This window comes from Habropoda laboriosa, unplaced genomic scaffold, assembly GCF_001263275.1.
Source record: "Habropoda laboriosa isolate 0110345459 unplaced genomic scaffold, ASM126327v1 scaffold155, whole genome shotgun sequence".
Classification (NCBI taxonomy): domain Eukaryota; kingdom Metazoa; phylum Arthropoda; class Insecta; order Hymenoptera; family Apidae; genus Habropoda; species Habropoda laboriosa.
This window is the reverse complement of record NW_017100290.1, coordinates 230,336-249,052: the sequence shown is the minus strand read 5'-3', so window position 1 is coordinate 249,052 and position 18,717 is coordinate 230,336. Positions and strand designations below refer to the sequence as shown.

At 36.1% G+C, this 18,717-nt stretch overlaps 1 protein-coding gene across 1 annotated transcript in view; it reads left to right on the top strand.

Moving 5' to 3' along the window:
* The window catches only part of LOC108573804 (neuroligin-4, Y-linked-like), an 88,175-nt gene that overhangs the window by 37,982 nt on the left and 31,476 nt on the right, over positions 1-18,717 (top strand). Inside the window, exons 3-4 of the mRNA XM_017936280.1 lie at positions 6,849-7,001; positions 9,419-9,619. Of these exons, the coding sequence (XP_017791769.1) occupies positions 6,849-7,001; positions 9,419-9,619 (354 nt within the window). The remainder of the gene's footprint in view (positions 1-6,848; positions 7,002-9,418; positions 9,620-18,717) is intronic.

The following is an 18,717-nucleotide window of genomic DNA, read 5'->3' as shown; positions in this document are numbered from 1 at the left end:
AAGGAGGATGTTAAAAAATGGCCAATTTTGGCATACGGCCGGAACGAAAAATTTTTTTACAGCGTGATTCTACGCATCCTAAGGAACAAAAAATGTAATTGTCATTTTTCCCGAAAATGATGGGAAAGTTATGAAAAATACGGTTCAAGGTAAGAGTATGACCATACTTATAACTTACATAGGTATTCCGTCTCGTTTTCTTCGGATGATGGTCTCTTCGTAAATTAACCACTTAGAAACTCATATTGAGTATTATTTGCAAAGATTGTTGTACATTAGTGTTTAATAAAAACCAAAAATAATAAAAAATAATTAAATACAAATTAATCGAAACAAGGAATTCTTTGATGACACGATGAAACTGTAGCTGTGTAGCTCGCAGAGACACGCTTCTCGTTCGATTTTTCTCCCAAGCTGAGCTATTCGTTGTGTACTTGAATTCGGTGCACTAGCTTCTTGTATGCAGCGGCACTTAATTCACACGAACGAATATATACAAGGCTATAATCGCGCAGTATAAGCGACGTTCGTCTAGGCACTCGTTCGACAGCCTCGTAAACACCGACTGAGGACGAGTCGTCCTGCCCGATTTCTGATTGCTGTACGCTCGCAACTGTTCTGGGAAAAATTCTAGGACTTAACTTCTTAGAACTCGTGATATTTCTTGCGAGCCAAACATAAGAAACGCGAGCCTGGGTCGCTGTACAACCATCAAGCCAAAGATAAAGCTAGCTGTCCTTTTCAGAGTAAAACTATCGCGAGTTGCTCTCGAGAGTATCTCTCGCGAGTGGACACTGCGTCTGAGAGTGACTGTCTGAGAGCATCGCTCAACTCTCTGAGAGTTACGACTCGAATAAACAGTTGCTTTACAAACACAAAGCAGGTTCGTATTCTTGACAGAACTCTCGTGCGAGTAAAAAAAGTCAGGAAAAAAAATTATTGGAGAAATTAAATCACCGGATACACAGTTAAGAAATGCAAATTCTGTTAGAGTCTTACTTTTTTATTGTATCCTTGTCCTGGCGATTATTTTATTATATTTACGATAGTTTATTATAACTTCCATCACTTCGAGAATAAATAATTATTGGTTTCTGATTGCTTAGAATATAAGCATTGTGTCATCAAAGAATTCTTTGTTTCGATAAATTTGTCATTAATTATTTTTCATTATTTTTGGTTTTTATTAAACACTAATGTACAACAATCTTTGTAAATTATACTCAATATGAGTTTCTAAGTGGTTAATTTACTAACAGACCATCATCCGAAGAAAACGAGACGGAATACCTATGAATGTTATAAGTATGGTCATACTCTTATCTTGAACCGCATTTTTCATAACTTTCCCATCATTTCCGGGAAAAACGACAATTACATTTTTTGTTCCTTAGGATACGTATAATCATGCTGTAAAAAAATTTTTCGTTCGGCCGTATGCCAAAATTGGCCTTTTCTTAACATCCTCCTTTCGCATTTCAAAGTACGCCTTGCGCTAAGAAATCACAAAAAATTCAAACTTTCTAACAATATATATATAATATTTTTGTACACTTTATACTTTTATACATTTTGTTGCAGTGTATAGTACATAAATATGTATATACCTTTCGTAATGTGCGAAAAGTCTGCATACCCTTCGACAAATTTTACAATTGGTAAATAACTGTAGAATTTTCCTGTCATACAGAATAATCTTCCTAAATAGCATACTCCGTGCTGTATGAAAAAATTAGAATTTCTCAAGTCCTATTTATATTATTTTTCTCATCAAAATAAAACTTTTGCTTTTGGAAAGTTTCATGGCAAATTCTATATTGATGTTACTGGTCGATCTTATCAAAATATACTAAGAGTGCCAAGGGTTAAAGTATTATTATTATAGACTACACCATTTTTTTAATGTAATTCTCATGTGATACTTCGTTTTCCAAAAAAAAAAATGCAATAAAATTTACAAATCAAATTTTAACAAAAAAACACCGTATGAGAAGCTTATTTTACATTAACATGTTTACATTTAAACAATCTTCTCAAACACATTTGCCAGATGTTTCTCTCTCTCTCTTTACCAAAAATTTCACTTGTTTTCGAGCTATTTTTTTTTTCCAAACTTTCCGAACAAATGGAGCATCACCGCAATAAACGATTTAGTCGAATTTTTTCGAGCACTCTGATGGAGGACGAACAGAGAGAGTGAGAGAGAGAACAGGAAGCACACAATCGTGGAAATCGCGAGGGAGCTTCGCGTTGTTGTTGGCCGCTTTCGATCAGTCGAGCCGCTGGCAATTAAATCGGCCGAGCGGATTGTAACCCGATAGAGAAATTGAATTTTCGGCGAAACCAATAAAAGTGTCGTCGCCTGCTAATCGGTCCGCGTCCGTTTCCGCTGCGCTGCCTGGTTAAAGAGCGATTTAGCCGCGATTGAAGCACGATTAACGATACCCCCTCTGATATTACGGTGACAGGTAAACCTGGATAGCGCGGTCGATTAATCGCGTGGAAAATCGATTTCCATTAACTAGCGATGCTCTTCTAATATTGTCATGACCGTAGAACAAAAAATTTGTTAAAGAAAATGAAGGATATTTTTGATCGTTATAAATTGTCTTTATACAAATTTTAAATCGTGGATACATTGGTAAAGCACACTAAAAAAATGTGCAAAAATATGAGATTCATTTGCACCTTTCTTTCTCTTAGAGATTCTGATTTTTATGCACGCGGAATTAAAACTATTGTAATACGTTGGCAGAAATGTATAGGACATTATAGAAGTAATTTTTAATAAACATGTTTCATTTCAGTGGAATCGTATTTCTTCAAAATGAAAAGCTTAAAAATACAAAAATTTTAAGGATGATCTAATAATAATGGTTAAATGATTTCTTTCTGCAAAAACATTGGGCTAATTTATGTAGTTATTTCGTTATGATCTGGAATAATTGGTACATCTTTAAGAATAATTATTCGTATAGAATCAAAAACTCTTGGAATATGAATTAATAATGATCAAATTTATACCTAGTTCTATTGTTGCAGCTCATGCTTTTGTAATAACTTTTCTTCATAGTTATACCATTGATAACTGGAAAGTTTGGAAATTAATTAATTCTTTAATAATAGGTGCACGTGCACTTGGAACAATAAATCATGAAGTAAAAAATAAAAGATTTTTGTCTTTTATTCTAGATCTATGTCATGTAAAATACTTTAAGGGACTTAACTTTAAATTCGATTTTTGAAAAGCCATACATATTAATTTTTAGTATGTTTTACCAACAAGTTCACGAAATATTGCACTGATATTTTTATACTTTTACCATTTTCACGTGAATCATACTTTAATAATAATTGAAATTTGAAGCTTCTCTATTTTTCTCACAATTAACTACGAAGCGATCCGCCTAAAACAGGCCACCTAATTATCTCTACCACTTTTAATAACAGAAAAATATTTCACGCGTAAATTGAATATGTTGCAAGAAACATTTTTGTTACAAGACAATTTTTTTCCAAATTTACAAAGTCACCAATGTTTTTCAATATTAAAAAAGTTTTCAAATTTCCTCTGAAATGATAAACAATGCAATTCGTTATCAGCAAAAGATTTCAAATGATTTATTTGTTTAAGTACGTCAATGTTAAATCTTCTATCAATTTTTATGTTAATTTCGGATTAATATTACAATTTACTTTATCAAATGAAATTTCACTTTAACCTGAACATTTTAACATTGTCTCCTGAAGAAACTTGCTTCGGTTAAAATGAAAAATTCCATACTTATAACTGACACTATAGATGCAGATTATTAATACTAACAGCTAGAATATTTTCAAAGGAACAAAGAATAAAATTGCAAGCTCCTGAATCTTGACTAAAATGATCAATTCCAGACTACTAGGTTTTAATATGTTTTCATATTCGTCCTGTGAACAGAATGTAACGAAATAAAATTATAATTTTGAAGTTAATAAAAACGAACGAACTGCTTTACACGGTCGCAAAAGTGATTGCAGCGTAATTTCCCATTACCAAGGGTAGAAGTTAAAGGGACGTTCACTTGGAACAAACTGACACCATGCTGTTCAAGACATAAAACCACCCTCGCGTCTAATGAATTTAAATCCAGCCAATTCAAGCCAGTCATTCTTCTTCCCTGGCTGACACGTTTCCCTTATGAAATTGTAGAACGATCTCTTATCATTTAATTACACGTTGTTTCACGAGTGGAAAAGACACTTTGTGCAAACAACGGACCACGTTTTCAGAGATACACAAGGTGTCACATTTTTTCCGACCAAACTTTGTCAGTATATTCTGTGGGTATAAGAAAGAAAGAAATGTTAAAAAAATGTTAAAATGATATAACGAAAATACGAAATATGTATGTTAGGACAGCAAGGGGACGATTTTATGATACGTGATTTCTCGTTCAGCAAACTGTTATTTTTAATTTAGCAGATATTAAAGAATAGGCTATTGTTCAGTCAGTAAGGCAAGGTATCATAAAGTCACCCCCAAAGGGTCTTCGAAACCGATGCAATTACCGAGGCCTCTCGGTACCTGACCTTCCGAACGAGTCGGAGAGTCAGAGTTGACCTGGCCGGGTTTTCCCCCTTGTTGTCAAATTTCCATCCAGCAAGGACCAGCTTCGTCACCCCCGCTCCAAGGACGTGACGCGCTCCGGGCGCAATGGAAGGGGGTGATACGGGGTTGGTCACTTAGTAATTTTAAGAACCTCCCTTCGCGCCCCTTCTTCAAATTTTAGAAGATTTGGAGAAGGGACGACTCGATAAGAAGGTCGACTTAGCTTAAGAACACAGAGTGTTGGTACACAGACCATCAGTTACATTAGGAATATTAAAGATTCAGTCAGACGCGGAAATTTCAAAGTACGCGGAAATTAGTACCCGAGTGCTTAACAGTATGTATGTACACGCGGTACTTTTTATGCGCGATCTCATTTTACGGGGTTAGATAAGTTATTGACAAATTCATCTAAAAATATAAACAATAATAATGCAAATGAAGTAAAACTTGCAAATATTTTAAGCGATGAAGATAGTGACTTTGAGCCAATGAAGGTCGATTGCTTTAAATTACAGTACAGATTCTGACACCGAATAAAACTTATTTTGGTTTTCTGAAATATCATTATTTTTTTTATTAACCTATGCGATTTAAATGTTTTTATGACTTATACCTGTTTTTCTTACCATGTTTTTTTTTTCCATACAAGCAGACTCTATTTACGCGATTTTTATCCGCGTAAAAAAAATCAAGAATGGCACTTGCAAAAGTTACGTTGAACACCATAATTTTGTATCATAACAACCGCACATCCGTTACCGTTCCCTTCGTATTTTGTATTACTGTTATAACTTTTTAATCAAGCTTCAAATGACCTATATTTACGTGTATGACCCGTCGCTAAGGCGAAGCCCTGCGCGCAATCGACAGGTGATACGATCAACGCCGCCTAACACGGCGGAGGCGCTTAGCGGCCCGCGCCCTGATTTTCAATTGTTCTAGAGACAGTTCAGTTTTTTCAGCGCGCTTTGATCCAATGTAATTTTATCAAGAATATGTATGTACATATACACTACCGGCCAAAAGTTTGGAATCACTACGTAAATTAAGAGAAACAGGATATTTCTAAGAAAAATTGAACGCCTACAAAGTATATATATTTTACATTTTATATTATTTTTTGTACGAAGAAATAGATATTTTACTTTAAATTGTCTTTTCATCAAAAAAACCGCCCTTACTTCTAATGACAGCCTGACATATTCTGGGCATCCTGGCAATTAGTTTTTCGAGTATTTCTAACTTAAAATTTTTTCATGCTTCTTGTAGTAGTTGCCAAAGGTGTCTTTTCGATGTTGGACAGTGCAACTGGATATTCCGATCGAGCTCTTCCCACAAAAATTCTATCGGGTTCAAATCCGGTGATTGTGCTGGCCATGTCATATTCCTCAAGACCCGCTCTGTTTCTTTTTGCAATAAGAACCCTTTACACAATTTAGAAGAGTGCTTAGGGTCGTTATCTTGCTGCATAATAGAATTTCTACCTATTAAACTGAGTGTATGAATTATATAATAGTATTATGGACATAGGAAAATGCTGAAATCTCTTGTTAACATCTGATATATTAACGATGGATCATTTCAAAATTTAGCGGTATATTCGATTTTGATAGAAATCAGCAAGTGATTCCAAACTTTTGACCGGTAGTGTATGTATGATAACTTTAGTATATCTTTGTGTTTATATTCCAACGATATCCAGCACTACAAAATAACATTATGCAACATTTTTTTCTTACTTATGCCCGTAGAACATGCTGACAAAGTTTTATCGGAAAAAATTGACGCACCCTGTATATAATAGAGAGTAGAGTGAGTTTGTTACGATGGTGATAAATCATAGTAAGTTCAATTGGTCGCGATAACGAGGTAACAGCTCGAGCTTCGCGGTAAATCAAACGTTGAGCATTGCTCCATGAATTTGGTCGTTGAATCGTTAATTGGGTCGATGGAATTGAAAAGATGCTCGTGAAACATTTTTTTTTCTTTTTCTTTAAGCATATTAGAGATAAACAGGAATGGTTTTAAAAGTGAAAAGTGAAGCGTGAATTAGAAAAAATTAGAAATGATCAATTGAAAAATAGAAATTATTGTTAAATGTTAAAAAAAATAGTAAAATGCAAGTATAATGCAGAAAGTATTCAGATATCTGTCTAAAGTTTCGTCAAATTATTCCTGTAACGCTGATGCAAATTTGATAAAAATCTGATAGAATTCGTCAGAATGTTAATAGTTAAATTATGGCATTCTTTAGGATCTCGAGGATTAGAAGCACCGTACGCAGTGATGGTGTACGTACACGGTGAAAGTTTCGAGTGGGGAACCGGAAACGTCTACGATGGCTCTGTTTTAGCTAGTGCTGGCCACGTCATAGTAATCACGCTTAACTATCGGCTTGGAATCTTAGGTATGTATTACTATTTCTAATTTTATTTATTTTATTATTTCTAATTCTCAATTTTTATTTAGAAACACTACAACTTCTAATTTTTATTTCAAATAAACCAGAACCATTTACTGAACAGCATATCATTCTTTATTCATAAAAACATTATAATTTCTAACTTCTGTTTAAAAAAGAAAATTTTTATTCTCTGTTTTTATTGAAAAATGCTACAACTTCTAAATTTGATTTCAAATAAACCAGAACCATTTACTGAGCAGTATTTCATTGTTTATTCATGAAAACATTATAATTTCCAACTTCTGTTTAAAAAAGAAAATTCTAATTCTCTGTTTTTATTGAGAAATACTACAACTTCTAATTTTTATTTCAAATAAACTAGAACCATTTACAGCAGTATTTCATTCAAGCATGCAAAAGGATAAATACATTTACACTTGAACTACCTTCTTTAATTAATCACGAATGAAATCTGAACAAGGTACATCCATTCACGTTATCATGCTGTTCTTCTCTTTTTAAGAGAAGAAACAGAAGATTGTACGTTCTCATGAATAATGCTGGACGAGTAAGAAAACACAAATAAAATATAAACGACGAATAAATAATTCATCCTACGCGAATAAATTCTTATTCCCCCAAAAGCTTGCTCATTATTCATCTGCTACGTATAACCCAGAGAGAGAAAGAGAGAAAGACAGCGACATAACGTCGGTATTATTTAACATTATAATTGCGCGCGTCCAACGGACGCATAAATCCATCCAATCGAGGATTAATATTTCACAGTTCCTTTAGTGTATTCAATTACCGTGCATCTGTGACTGAGTGGAACGTACCACGCGGTTTCCGGTTTCCTGTAATCGAACGCCACCCGAATATCCAATCGCTTCAATTTGATCGCGAAATCAGCCTCGATAAAAAAAAAATAGATCTCATTTCCGATATGAATCGTATCTTAAACACATTCCTACGTATCTTATCAATTTCTGCAAAAAGGGAAGAATAGAAGGTAGAAAATTGCCGAGCAATTTGAGATGGGAATAGAAGAAAAAGTATTCGGTGAAATAAAATTGTAAGTAAGTGCAAATGCATTTGTTTTTATTACTTTTCTTTAAATTTTGAATAAAATGGTAGTGAATGATTTTAATGTATTGGCAATGAACAGTGGAAAATATTTTATGTGTGTAAAATAAGAATTAGTACACAATTTTAATGACACTTTATAAAAGAAATATACCTAACCTTTCTGTCAATTTCACGGGAAGAAAGTAAAAATAAATTATAAAATCAAGATGAATGTCTAAGTATATTCGTATTTCAATTAGCCTTAAACTTATCATTAAAAAAGCTATTTTTACAACGTAGTGATATATTAGAAAATAAATATGTCTTTCTGAAATGACAATGTAAAGCACAGTCCCAAATATTATCGTGGCTCTATTCGTCAAAGTTGTCAATTTGATGCAAAGGAAATAAGAATAAATTGTAAAGTATTAAACTTCTGGAAGGAATGAAAGAATGTCGATCTTTTTATGCATATTAATTATTGATGGTGTGGTCAGTTCTTGTTCAACACTGTCACGCACGCTTCGAGTATTTTCCACCGAGCATCCGGCTCGAGGACGACCATAATATGATCTAACTACCACAGTACCAAACTCCCGGAAATTCTCGCTCAAATGTTTAACTATTCTGCGATCAAGCATGCGATTTCGGTCGAGTTTTCTTCGTAATTTTCTTATACACAACATTAACGAACACTGATGTGCAATATAAGTTTCTACGATAAACGCTCTTTCTTGAATTATGTAACGCTCCTATAAATCTCCTATGTGTCTACTCCACAACTGTCGAATACCATGTTTGCATGATACATACCAAATTGGCAGCCAATTAACCCTTTGCGGTCCTATGTCGAATCAGACTCGACATAAGAATCTTTACCTTCAGATATCATATAATGATAAATTGTAAATTATAAATGACAATAAACTATTTTTTATGCATTAATATTATACTGAAACTTAGCATTTTATAACTAATGTTACGGTGAAATATTGAAGTAAAGGGAAACTACATGGTACTGGCCGAGAGTGACCAAATGAGTGCAGAGTAACTGGACCATTTAGACCGCAAATGGTTAAAGTATGGGACTAATTTTTGATACATCCTATATTGGTGTCACAGAAAAAAAGCTATTTTGACAAACTAGTGATGTGAAATGTATAAAATGTTCCTGAAACGACAATGTAAAGCGCAGTCCTTGCGAATACTTTGAATACTATTACAGTTCTGTCCCGTTAAAGTTGAATTTGGAGAGCTCGTCTGTGGCGAGGCTCGTCATTTCAACACGAGAGGATAAGCAAAGACATGTGAAGGTAGATTAGTGAAGTCAGAAATGTTTGGCGGTGTTCCAGGTTTCCTGAGGACTCGTCCGTATCCGGACAGAATACCAGCCTCTGGCGGGAATCTGGCTTTGAAGGATATCGCCATGGGACTGCGCTGGGTGCGTGAGAATATCGCTGCTTTTGGAGGCGATCCGACGAAAATCACGCTGATTGGACACGATACGGGCGCTGCGCTGGTGAATCTTCTGCTGCTTGCTCCTTATGGCAAGGGTAAGTGGCTGTAATGTTACTTTCGGAGAAATTATTCAGCGTGGAAGTCATACATAACTTTACCGGGTGCGACATAAATCAGTCGCTACGGTATTTCAGCTGATTCTGATACTTCAACAAATAAATGTTTCAAACGAAAATTCATTGGTATTAAGTGAAAAGTTTATTGGTGTGAAAGAAGTTTTTGAAAGTATCTTTTTTCCATAAAAAATTGATGTCAATTTATGTTTCTTAAGTAGCACTATGTATTTTTCTTTTCACATGCGTAAGCTGCATGAAAAAACTAATTCAGTAAATATCGTAAATACTGTTTCATATTTAAATACTGTCTCTGAAGATAGACGGATTGGTACATATGGTCCTATTCGCAGGACATACTTAACCCGTTAACGCTCACATTTTTCTCAACTTGATATGCCAAAAATGATTAATTTTATTTTTTTTTAATTATTTTATAAGCGCGTAGAACTAAGTTTCCCATTTATTTACAATGCTGTGACTTAAATTTTTGCAATAGAATAGAAAGGATAGCGCAATATGGAGAGTGAAAGAAAATAGTTAAACAAAATTGCACTTTTTGGAGGATTAGTTGTGCACGTGTAAGACACGGGCATGAGCGTTAAACACTTTAGCTTTTTTATCTCTGGGGGTATGTGCAGTCAATAATTGTATCGATAATCTCAAAGAACGTATAATACAAGCTTGTAGAAATGTATAGAGTCATACTTTAATTGAAGCTGCACATCGGAATTGATTGGAAAAGGCAGAACTTTATGTTGCGGAAGGAGGAATGCAGTTTACATCTAAGTAATACAAATTACACAACATTTAGTTTTCAGTTATTTGTATTATCTTGTGCGTGTTTTTATTAACATTTGTATATGAGTTCGGTGCGTCGACGTTATGTATCAATGATCGATCAACTCGAGGATTGTACTTCACAAAGTTACACATCCCCGTTATTTTCAATTCAGAAGGCATAATCCTCGCTGCATTTATGCCTAAAGGAAGAACAATTAACGCTTTTGCTTATTGTTAAACGTTAAAACGTCTGCGAACAGCCGTAAAACAGCAAATGTCCTGAAAAACTTAGTTGAAAGATGGTTCTCCTCTGCAAAAATGCTCGACCACATTCTACGACTGTAAGACAAATGCTATTGCGTAAATTTCCATGGAAGCAATGAGAACATCCGTTTTATAGTCCGTATCTCTCACCATATGATTTCCATGTGTTTGACCAAGTAAAAATACGGATAACGAAATGAAGGAAATCACTTTAAAATGGTTACGAGAAATCGGACAAAAAATTTTTGAGAACAGAATTCGAAAATTGGTTCTCCGCTGCGACAAGAGTTTACAGATACTCGGCGACTATGTCGAGGTGTAGTAGCTTGCTGATAGTTTACATTGGTAATAAAAGAGATTTTTTTCATATGTACGTTCGTATTTTTTTAGAAGGAAGCTCCAACTTGTTTATTGACTCACTCTCGTACTTCGCAAATATTTCTCACTCACAAAACAAGTGAAACAACTCTAAAAGGAAAAAACAACGATTCCTTCATTCAATCAAATTGACTTTCTCACTTACAAAACTGATTCATCTTCGTACTCCATATTTTAAAGCAAGGAGAACATTCATCAAACGGCCTGGAATCGCAACAGCCATAAAACTTGTTTCAAAAACTGCACTTACGAACGGTGGTTGTCGAAGACAAATTGCGAGGGTTCGGGGGCAGCTTCGATGACGAAGGACCGTACAATAATAAGCGTCACGAATGAAAATCGATTTGGAATAGAGCAGAAATATCGCTGTCAGCCGCGATTAGAGGGAATCCCGGCTGGCCCGACACTCGATAGATTAATCGGCGAGAGATTAGCCCGGCGAAACCGTCCAATCGAGATAGTGAAACATCTCGCGAGGGTGAAAAAAAAGAGGGGAAGGGAGCTAGAGAGGGAAAAAAATCGTGCGTATTGATCTCGACTGGATGGTGACAAATTGCGTGGCTTCGTTTTATTCCTGGAGAACCGAAAATGTATTTTTTATTGTGCCAGGCCACTACGCTAGGATAGATTGGACGTTACAGTTTTCGACCATTGCAAAGGTTCAAAATTTGTAGTTGGGATTGTAAAACGAGAGCTTTTGTGTTCATGGACTTTGTTTCATTGTAGGTAGTTAAATAGACAGAATACGTTTCAATGAGAGGTAGTAGAGAGCTTTAAGAATTGAAACTACAGAGAATCTAACAAATTAAAAATTGAAGAATTTGGAAATTTGAAAGCTTAGGAATTTGAGAATTTGAAGATTTGGAAATTTGTGAGTTTGAAAATTCGAATATATTAGATGTAGCTTTATTTTGAGTTCAAATCTGCTTCCTGCCGCGTTCCTGAGTGGAGAAAAGGAGAAAATCGTGAGTTAACCTTGGTGAATCAGTGGTATCCACCGCAAAAGCCAATTTTCACGGAAAAACGGTGTTGTTTCGTAGGACATTAAAGGGGTGCTATACCACGAGCTGCTTAAACCCGGTGAAACTGTCAATTCTGACTGATATCAAGAACAACTAACGTGTCTGAGTGAGGAAATCGAACGAAAGAGACCGTTTACTGGCAGTGGAACTAGGCAGGTGATACTGCTGACCAATTTGCACAATTTGGCAAAAATGAAAAATGGGCCATATGACCAGGGAAATTGCGCGTAAATATGCGCTAATGATGCAAATGGGTTAACTTCGATTAACATTTGTTCCGGTCACTGCAACATCATTTGACTCATTTCAAAGCAGCTGAAGAGGTTGAAAAAACTATTATTGAGTTTCTTGACTCAAGACCACCATCTTTTTTTAAAGAGGGAATTCGAAAATTGTCCGATAGATGGGATAAATGTATAAAAAGTGGTGGCGATTATTTCCCAGAACAAAATGTGCTTTGGTTTCTTTATACATCAATAAGAAATTCATGAAAAAAGGCTACGAATTTATTTGTACGCCTGATAGATACAATTCTATCGGGTTCAAATCCGGTGATTGTGCTGGCCATGAAAATTTGAGAATTCCAAATTTAAAAAATTTGAAAATTTAAAAATATGAAGACTGAGAATTCGAAAATTGAAAATTTAAAGATACGAAAATTTGAGATTTTTAAATGTGAGGAATTTGAAAGATATGAAATTTTGAGAATTCGAAAATATGAAAATTTAAGAATATAAAAATTTGAGAATTCAAAAATCTAAAAATCCGAGAATTTAAAAAACTAGAAAATTCCCGCCACTTGTACACAACATTGAACCCAAAACAGTCGACAGATGGGGCAAAAACAACTACAATGCGTGCTCGTTAAAAGAACCCTAGTAAATGTACAACAGCTTTAAACACCGGCTAAAGTGACAATATGGAATGTTACAACGACAGAAACACTCGTCCGCTTTCAACAAAAATATACACATACCGACGTGGGCCAGAGGGCAGCGTAAATATTCGCGGTGTGTAATATTATTACACGAGCCGGTGCAACGTGTAGAAACATTAATTATGCTTTGAGGCAGCGCCGACCCATGAAATAATGCAAAATTAGTTGGTATAAGCAACGAATAATTATGGTAAGCTGCACGTGTGCTCAGGTTATTTGCTGCCGCTCGAGGTATCTTTGATATCTCTTGGCTCTCGAGAGCAAAGACTCGCCGCTCTCTCAAAGTCTTCATTAATATTAAAACACAGTGAAGATCGATTTTATCGCTTCCCCTTTCTATTATTCCACCTCGCCTCTTCTTTATACTTTATCCGACGGAAATTTAATTTCCTTCTGTCATTTTTATCTTTACAATCATGTAAAACCAATCTTACGTTAGAAAATAAACAAAAATAAGAAAATTAATTATTAAAAGCATATCCGGATGACATTTCATTTCTCTCTGTCAGTTTTATCTTTACAATCATGTAAAACCTGTGGTTGTATAACACTTGATAATAAGTTAAATAGGAATATATTTTATAACAGTAACTATAAACACACGTAAAAGAAATAATGATAATTTGATCAACGCTCTCTAAATATATCTCGCAATAAATTCTCACGTACTCACTGATATCAATAACAACGCGCTTCTCCTGTTTTACCCCCAGTTACCCTGTATGATTCGCTCGTTTACCAAATCTCGAGACGATTCGACATACACACTACATTCACCCCATCACTCACAACTTATTATTAAACCAATTCTACAAAACCAATCTTACGTTAGAAAATAAACAAAAATAAGATAATGAATTACTAAAAACATATCCGGAGGAAATTTCATTTCCCTTCGTCGTTTCTATCTTTACAATCATCGAAAACCAAAAAATTCCAATGCGAAAGTAAGAAAATGAATGATTAAAAACATCGTGTACCAAAGAATACGGGAACCTCGGATCGCGAAATACGGCCAGAAACATGGTGAAATACGAGACTAAAATCCACTCTGTAGATAGTCGAGAGTGTGCACTCGAAGGCGCTTTTTGTTGCAAGTCGATATCTGAATCGGTTCCTGAGATACGAGCTACCAAAGTGGAGCATATCGAGAGCCACGAAATGTGAATGGAGGCCGAAATTCCGTGACCTAGTTTTTTTCCTGGAAATGCGTACGTCGCTAGTAGTAGTAGTAGTAGTAGTAGTAAAACAAACCGCTAACTCAACTGCTGTCACTGACCACAGCACGCGTGCCACGCTCGAGATAGGCGTGTGTGCGGGTGCGAGTGGGAGATTCGACAAAGACGGAGAAAGAGAAATGGCAAAAATAACGACTCGCTTTGAACGACGATATCTCCGGAACAGAAAGTCGTATCGACTTGAAAGAGAGAGCGTTTTAAAGTGTAGAACCTGCTGTTTCCAACCGAGTACAGAAATGTAAGATCATGTCGAGGAATTGTTTTTTATTCGTAGGAAAAGAGTAGGGTAGTTTTAATGCTTCTCGGTGGTTTTGAATTGTTGTTAGAGTTACTACAGGTAATTTTATTGTTGATAAATAGTTATTGAGTAGTAGTGTTAATAGTAGCTAGTAAATATTGGCAGTATACAGGGTGTGTCAGTTATAATGAAGATCTAAATTATTTTCGCTGGTATTGAAAGTAAGGAAGAATTATTATTATTACTTTTAGGGATACATATGTATTTGGTGATGATGAGAAAAGTACCCACAAAGTCATCTTAACACTAAAACAACCAGAGTTAAATGTAGTATATTTTTTCCCTTCTGGTTTATTTAGGTATACTATGTAAAGAACTTGGAAACTAGAAATATTAATGGAAAATAAACTTCAACAGAACTCATCGCATACTTGGCCAAAGGCATCTTAATTATTTCTGTAATTTAAAATATATAATACAAAATCTGCAATCCATCATTTTGACCTGTTTGATTGTTCTAGCGTTAAAGGCCATTTCTAGGTCATCTATAATTTTTTTACTTTTTGTGTACTAGTTTATCATATTCAAAAAAATATCACCAAAGTACAAAATTTAAAAAAGTTACAAATTCTTCCTCAACCTCGATCTCGTCTAAAAATACCCCTATTCCGCTCCACCCTGTATATTGAATGAAATTATAGTATATTATTAGATTTGTAATAGTTTATTGGTAGTAGAATTGATATTAATATATAAAAAATTCACCGACATTGTACATGCCACGCACATGTTAGATTTATCAGTCAGTTAGATATAACAAAAATTAATCTAACGCCTTACTAGAAAGTATATATTACTTTTGTACACGTTCGGAGAAATCCGTTTATCCTTACCACCTCTGTTTAGTAAAGATCTAAATGTTTATGATACGTGACAAAAGGCCCCTTCGATCCCAAGCGGGGTCGTACACAATATTAGGGCGTTGCGTAGGAGCATTCTCAGTCCGTATACAGTGCTCTTCCCATCAAGTAGAAAAGCGAACCTTCCTTGTGTCTAATAAAAGTTTATAGTTTAAAATAAGGATTATTAATTATTTAACAACCAATAATTCCCATAATCCAATACACATGCCGTGAGACGCCAACCAACGGACTGCAAACTCGACAAAGGGAAAAAACAAAAAGCAATCGTTCACAGACACATCCCCCAGCCGCAGTCAGTCACACGAATGCACACGGTACGCGAGAATGCTTAAGACTAAACGAACGCTAAAAAGAATAATCAAAATCATAACGGTCTAAATTTTTTTCCAATATACAGTGACTCCCACTAATATTCGGACACTCTTTAGAACAGTATAACTTTTTTAAAATTGGATCTAACGATTTGAGTTTTTTTGAGAGGTTAGAAGGATTAGTATACTAATATAAATGACGCGTACAAAAAATTTTGAAAAGATTGCAATTTGTGGGAATCGCTGTGACAAAAACCTTCTTCACAGAACCAAGAAACTGCAAAAAATAAATCCTCTAAAAAAAAAAGAAAATAACAGACTAAGAACAAAACGAGCGTAACAGCATAATTTCCTCGACCGTTCTACAAAATTCTCGAGCAGAAAATTGCACGCTCGATCTCCGTGCAGAAGTTTCACGCTAGAAACTCGACTCGTGTTCCTCCCGAACGGCGTGGCGTTGGTCGAGTGCATTCCAGCGGTGTTTCCAGCACGCGTCGGAAGGGGTTCGTTCCCTCCTCTTATTCGCCGGAAGTCGGTCGTTGCTGGCGAGTATCGAGACCGAGAAAGAGGAGAAAACGCGAGGTGGCAGCTGCTGCCTCGAGAACGAGGGGAAAGCTGTTTTCGTCGCTTCCTGCGGCGTAGAAACGGAGAGTTTCTACCCTGGCGAAGATGTAAACTGTTTCGTAGTGTTTCCGCTGGAAACCGGAAATGCCTGTGGATCCTGTTCAGACAGCCGCGAGCGTTCGAAGCAACTCTCCTCTGTGTCCTGTCTGTTTTATTCCCTTCGCGTCCCCTGTCTGTTTCAGTGAAACAGCGGGAGAAGCTGAAGCATAGTTGTTCCAGCATCTATCCGCTTTGTTACTACCGCGGAATATTATAATGACGTTGTTGTTTGTATCGATGGAGAAATGCGCTTTTGCCCGTGTATACCGCGGCTCTTGGAGACCCGTGAAATTTGCATAACTGCTTCTTTCGAAGAGGGAGGAGAGGTTTCGGCGTGTTTGTATAGCTGTGTTTATATATGTATATATTCTGCGGAAAATTGTTTGATGTTGGTTTGAGGTAAATTGGAAGGAGGATATTATTTACATAGGCTGGTTGTATCTTTGAAATTAACAGGTGTTATTGTTCCTTGTTGCAATTTTGTGGAATATTATGTAGGGAGAAAGAGGGACTTTATCTCCTTTAAAGTAGTACAATTCGCATCTATTTCTTCGCGGCAGTTATTTCGTCCTCTACGCAGCATGACACATCGATCTTTATACTCTTCAGTCCGTTTGACCTTTATTTTCTCTAATAAACTGTTTTTTTACCCTAAATCCGTGTCATCTACACTTCCACGCTTTTCCTCAAGTTCTCGTGACACGTTATTCACCTTGTTGGGACCGTGACGGATGTTGAGTTTCCGTCTTAATCCTCAAATATTGCATAGTAATATTGTCTGATTTTTTCCTCTCGAAGGACCACCCCAATTGTCTTTGGGAAAATGATTTCTCATTCTAGTTTGTGCCTTTCTAAATTTATACACAAACTTAACAACGAATTAACTATGAACTAAGCCAAGTATTTCTTGTTGGCCTGAGGGCCTATTCGATTAACCTAAGTGCTAATTTCACTACTTAGTGCCTAGCCTGAGTACTGAATGTTCTAAACTACTTGATTGCTGTTTCCTGACTCACACCTTGTTTCTGACAGAGTACTTGTTTGTAGTTGACTGTTTGGTTCTGACTCACTACTTGCTCTGGCCCCTGATAGCCATACACGCTGATTGGTCATTCCTAAGAACACCTAACCGTCACTCAGCGTACCTAAGGGACATCGCGAGCACTCTTCATTTGCGTTCTTAACGCGCCTTTTCTTGAAGAGGGATGACGATGTCTAACAATGAAGTCAAATTTCCTCCAGGTTCTGGCCATTCAGTCTTCTGACCGTTACAACTAATTTCTGAATGACCCTTCAAAAATTCCCACATTATAACACGTCTTCAGGCAATTGAAGACGAGAGAAGCGAATTTCTAAAAACTCTACGCTACAAACTTAAATTTCTCTCGCCAGGACATATCTTAATCCTCTAAATACATTCTAACAATAAGCTAAAAATCCTTGTTGCGTCCCTGATACCGCAATTCTTTTCGGAGCATTTCACGAGGTCGTAAATCCCACTTAGACTTGGCTCGAAGTTGACGCTGGATATCGGAGTATTTAGTCCCTGATAGCCTAGTTGAAATAAAGTTTTATAATCGAACTTGACTCTCGGGCGAGTCTTTAAATGTGATTAAGCGATGTATTATAGAATACCAAGATCGTGTTTTAGTGATATTTTCTTTACTGGTGACTGTTAATATGTTCGTCTTGCTGTGCCTTACTGTGTTACTCGTGGTGTATTGATGTATATGTAAACGTTTCGTGGGTTCTGATTGGCTGTTGGTAGGTGGAGATGGTAAAGCTTGGGTGCGGCAGATTGGTCGACTGTAGATGAGCTTTTTGTTAACAAATTCGATCCCCAGTAACGGTAGCTTTTATGAAACAATACTATTGTTTGATCGCGGCGCTGGTTAGTCCATGGGGGGGTTTATGGCGATCTGATAGGCGTTCGGCACTTCGGTCTGGCGGCTAAATGTGACTAACACGTTTATTGCGATAATCCGCCAAACCCAGGCTTCGTTGCGACCGAAACTCAAAAAGCGTAGCCTTAACACACCTTGTTTGTCTTTAATCCTTTCATTATTATTGACGGCTATAGGCGTTTTGAAAAGTTGCTCGCACTATACTGTTGGAACCTTTTGATGCACTTCCACCTTAATTTAATACTTAATTTCATCCTTTATGCACATGCATCTTAATATAATAAACCGAATTTTAAGACGGCACGGCCAAAGTGACAAATTTCGCAGCTCTGGTTAAAAATTTACCGTCATGTGATTCTTGAAAATATCGTTTTGACTGCACGAAATTGGCTTGTCGGAAGAAACTGAAAATCGCACAA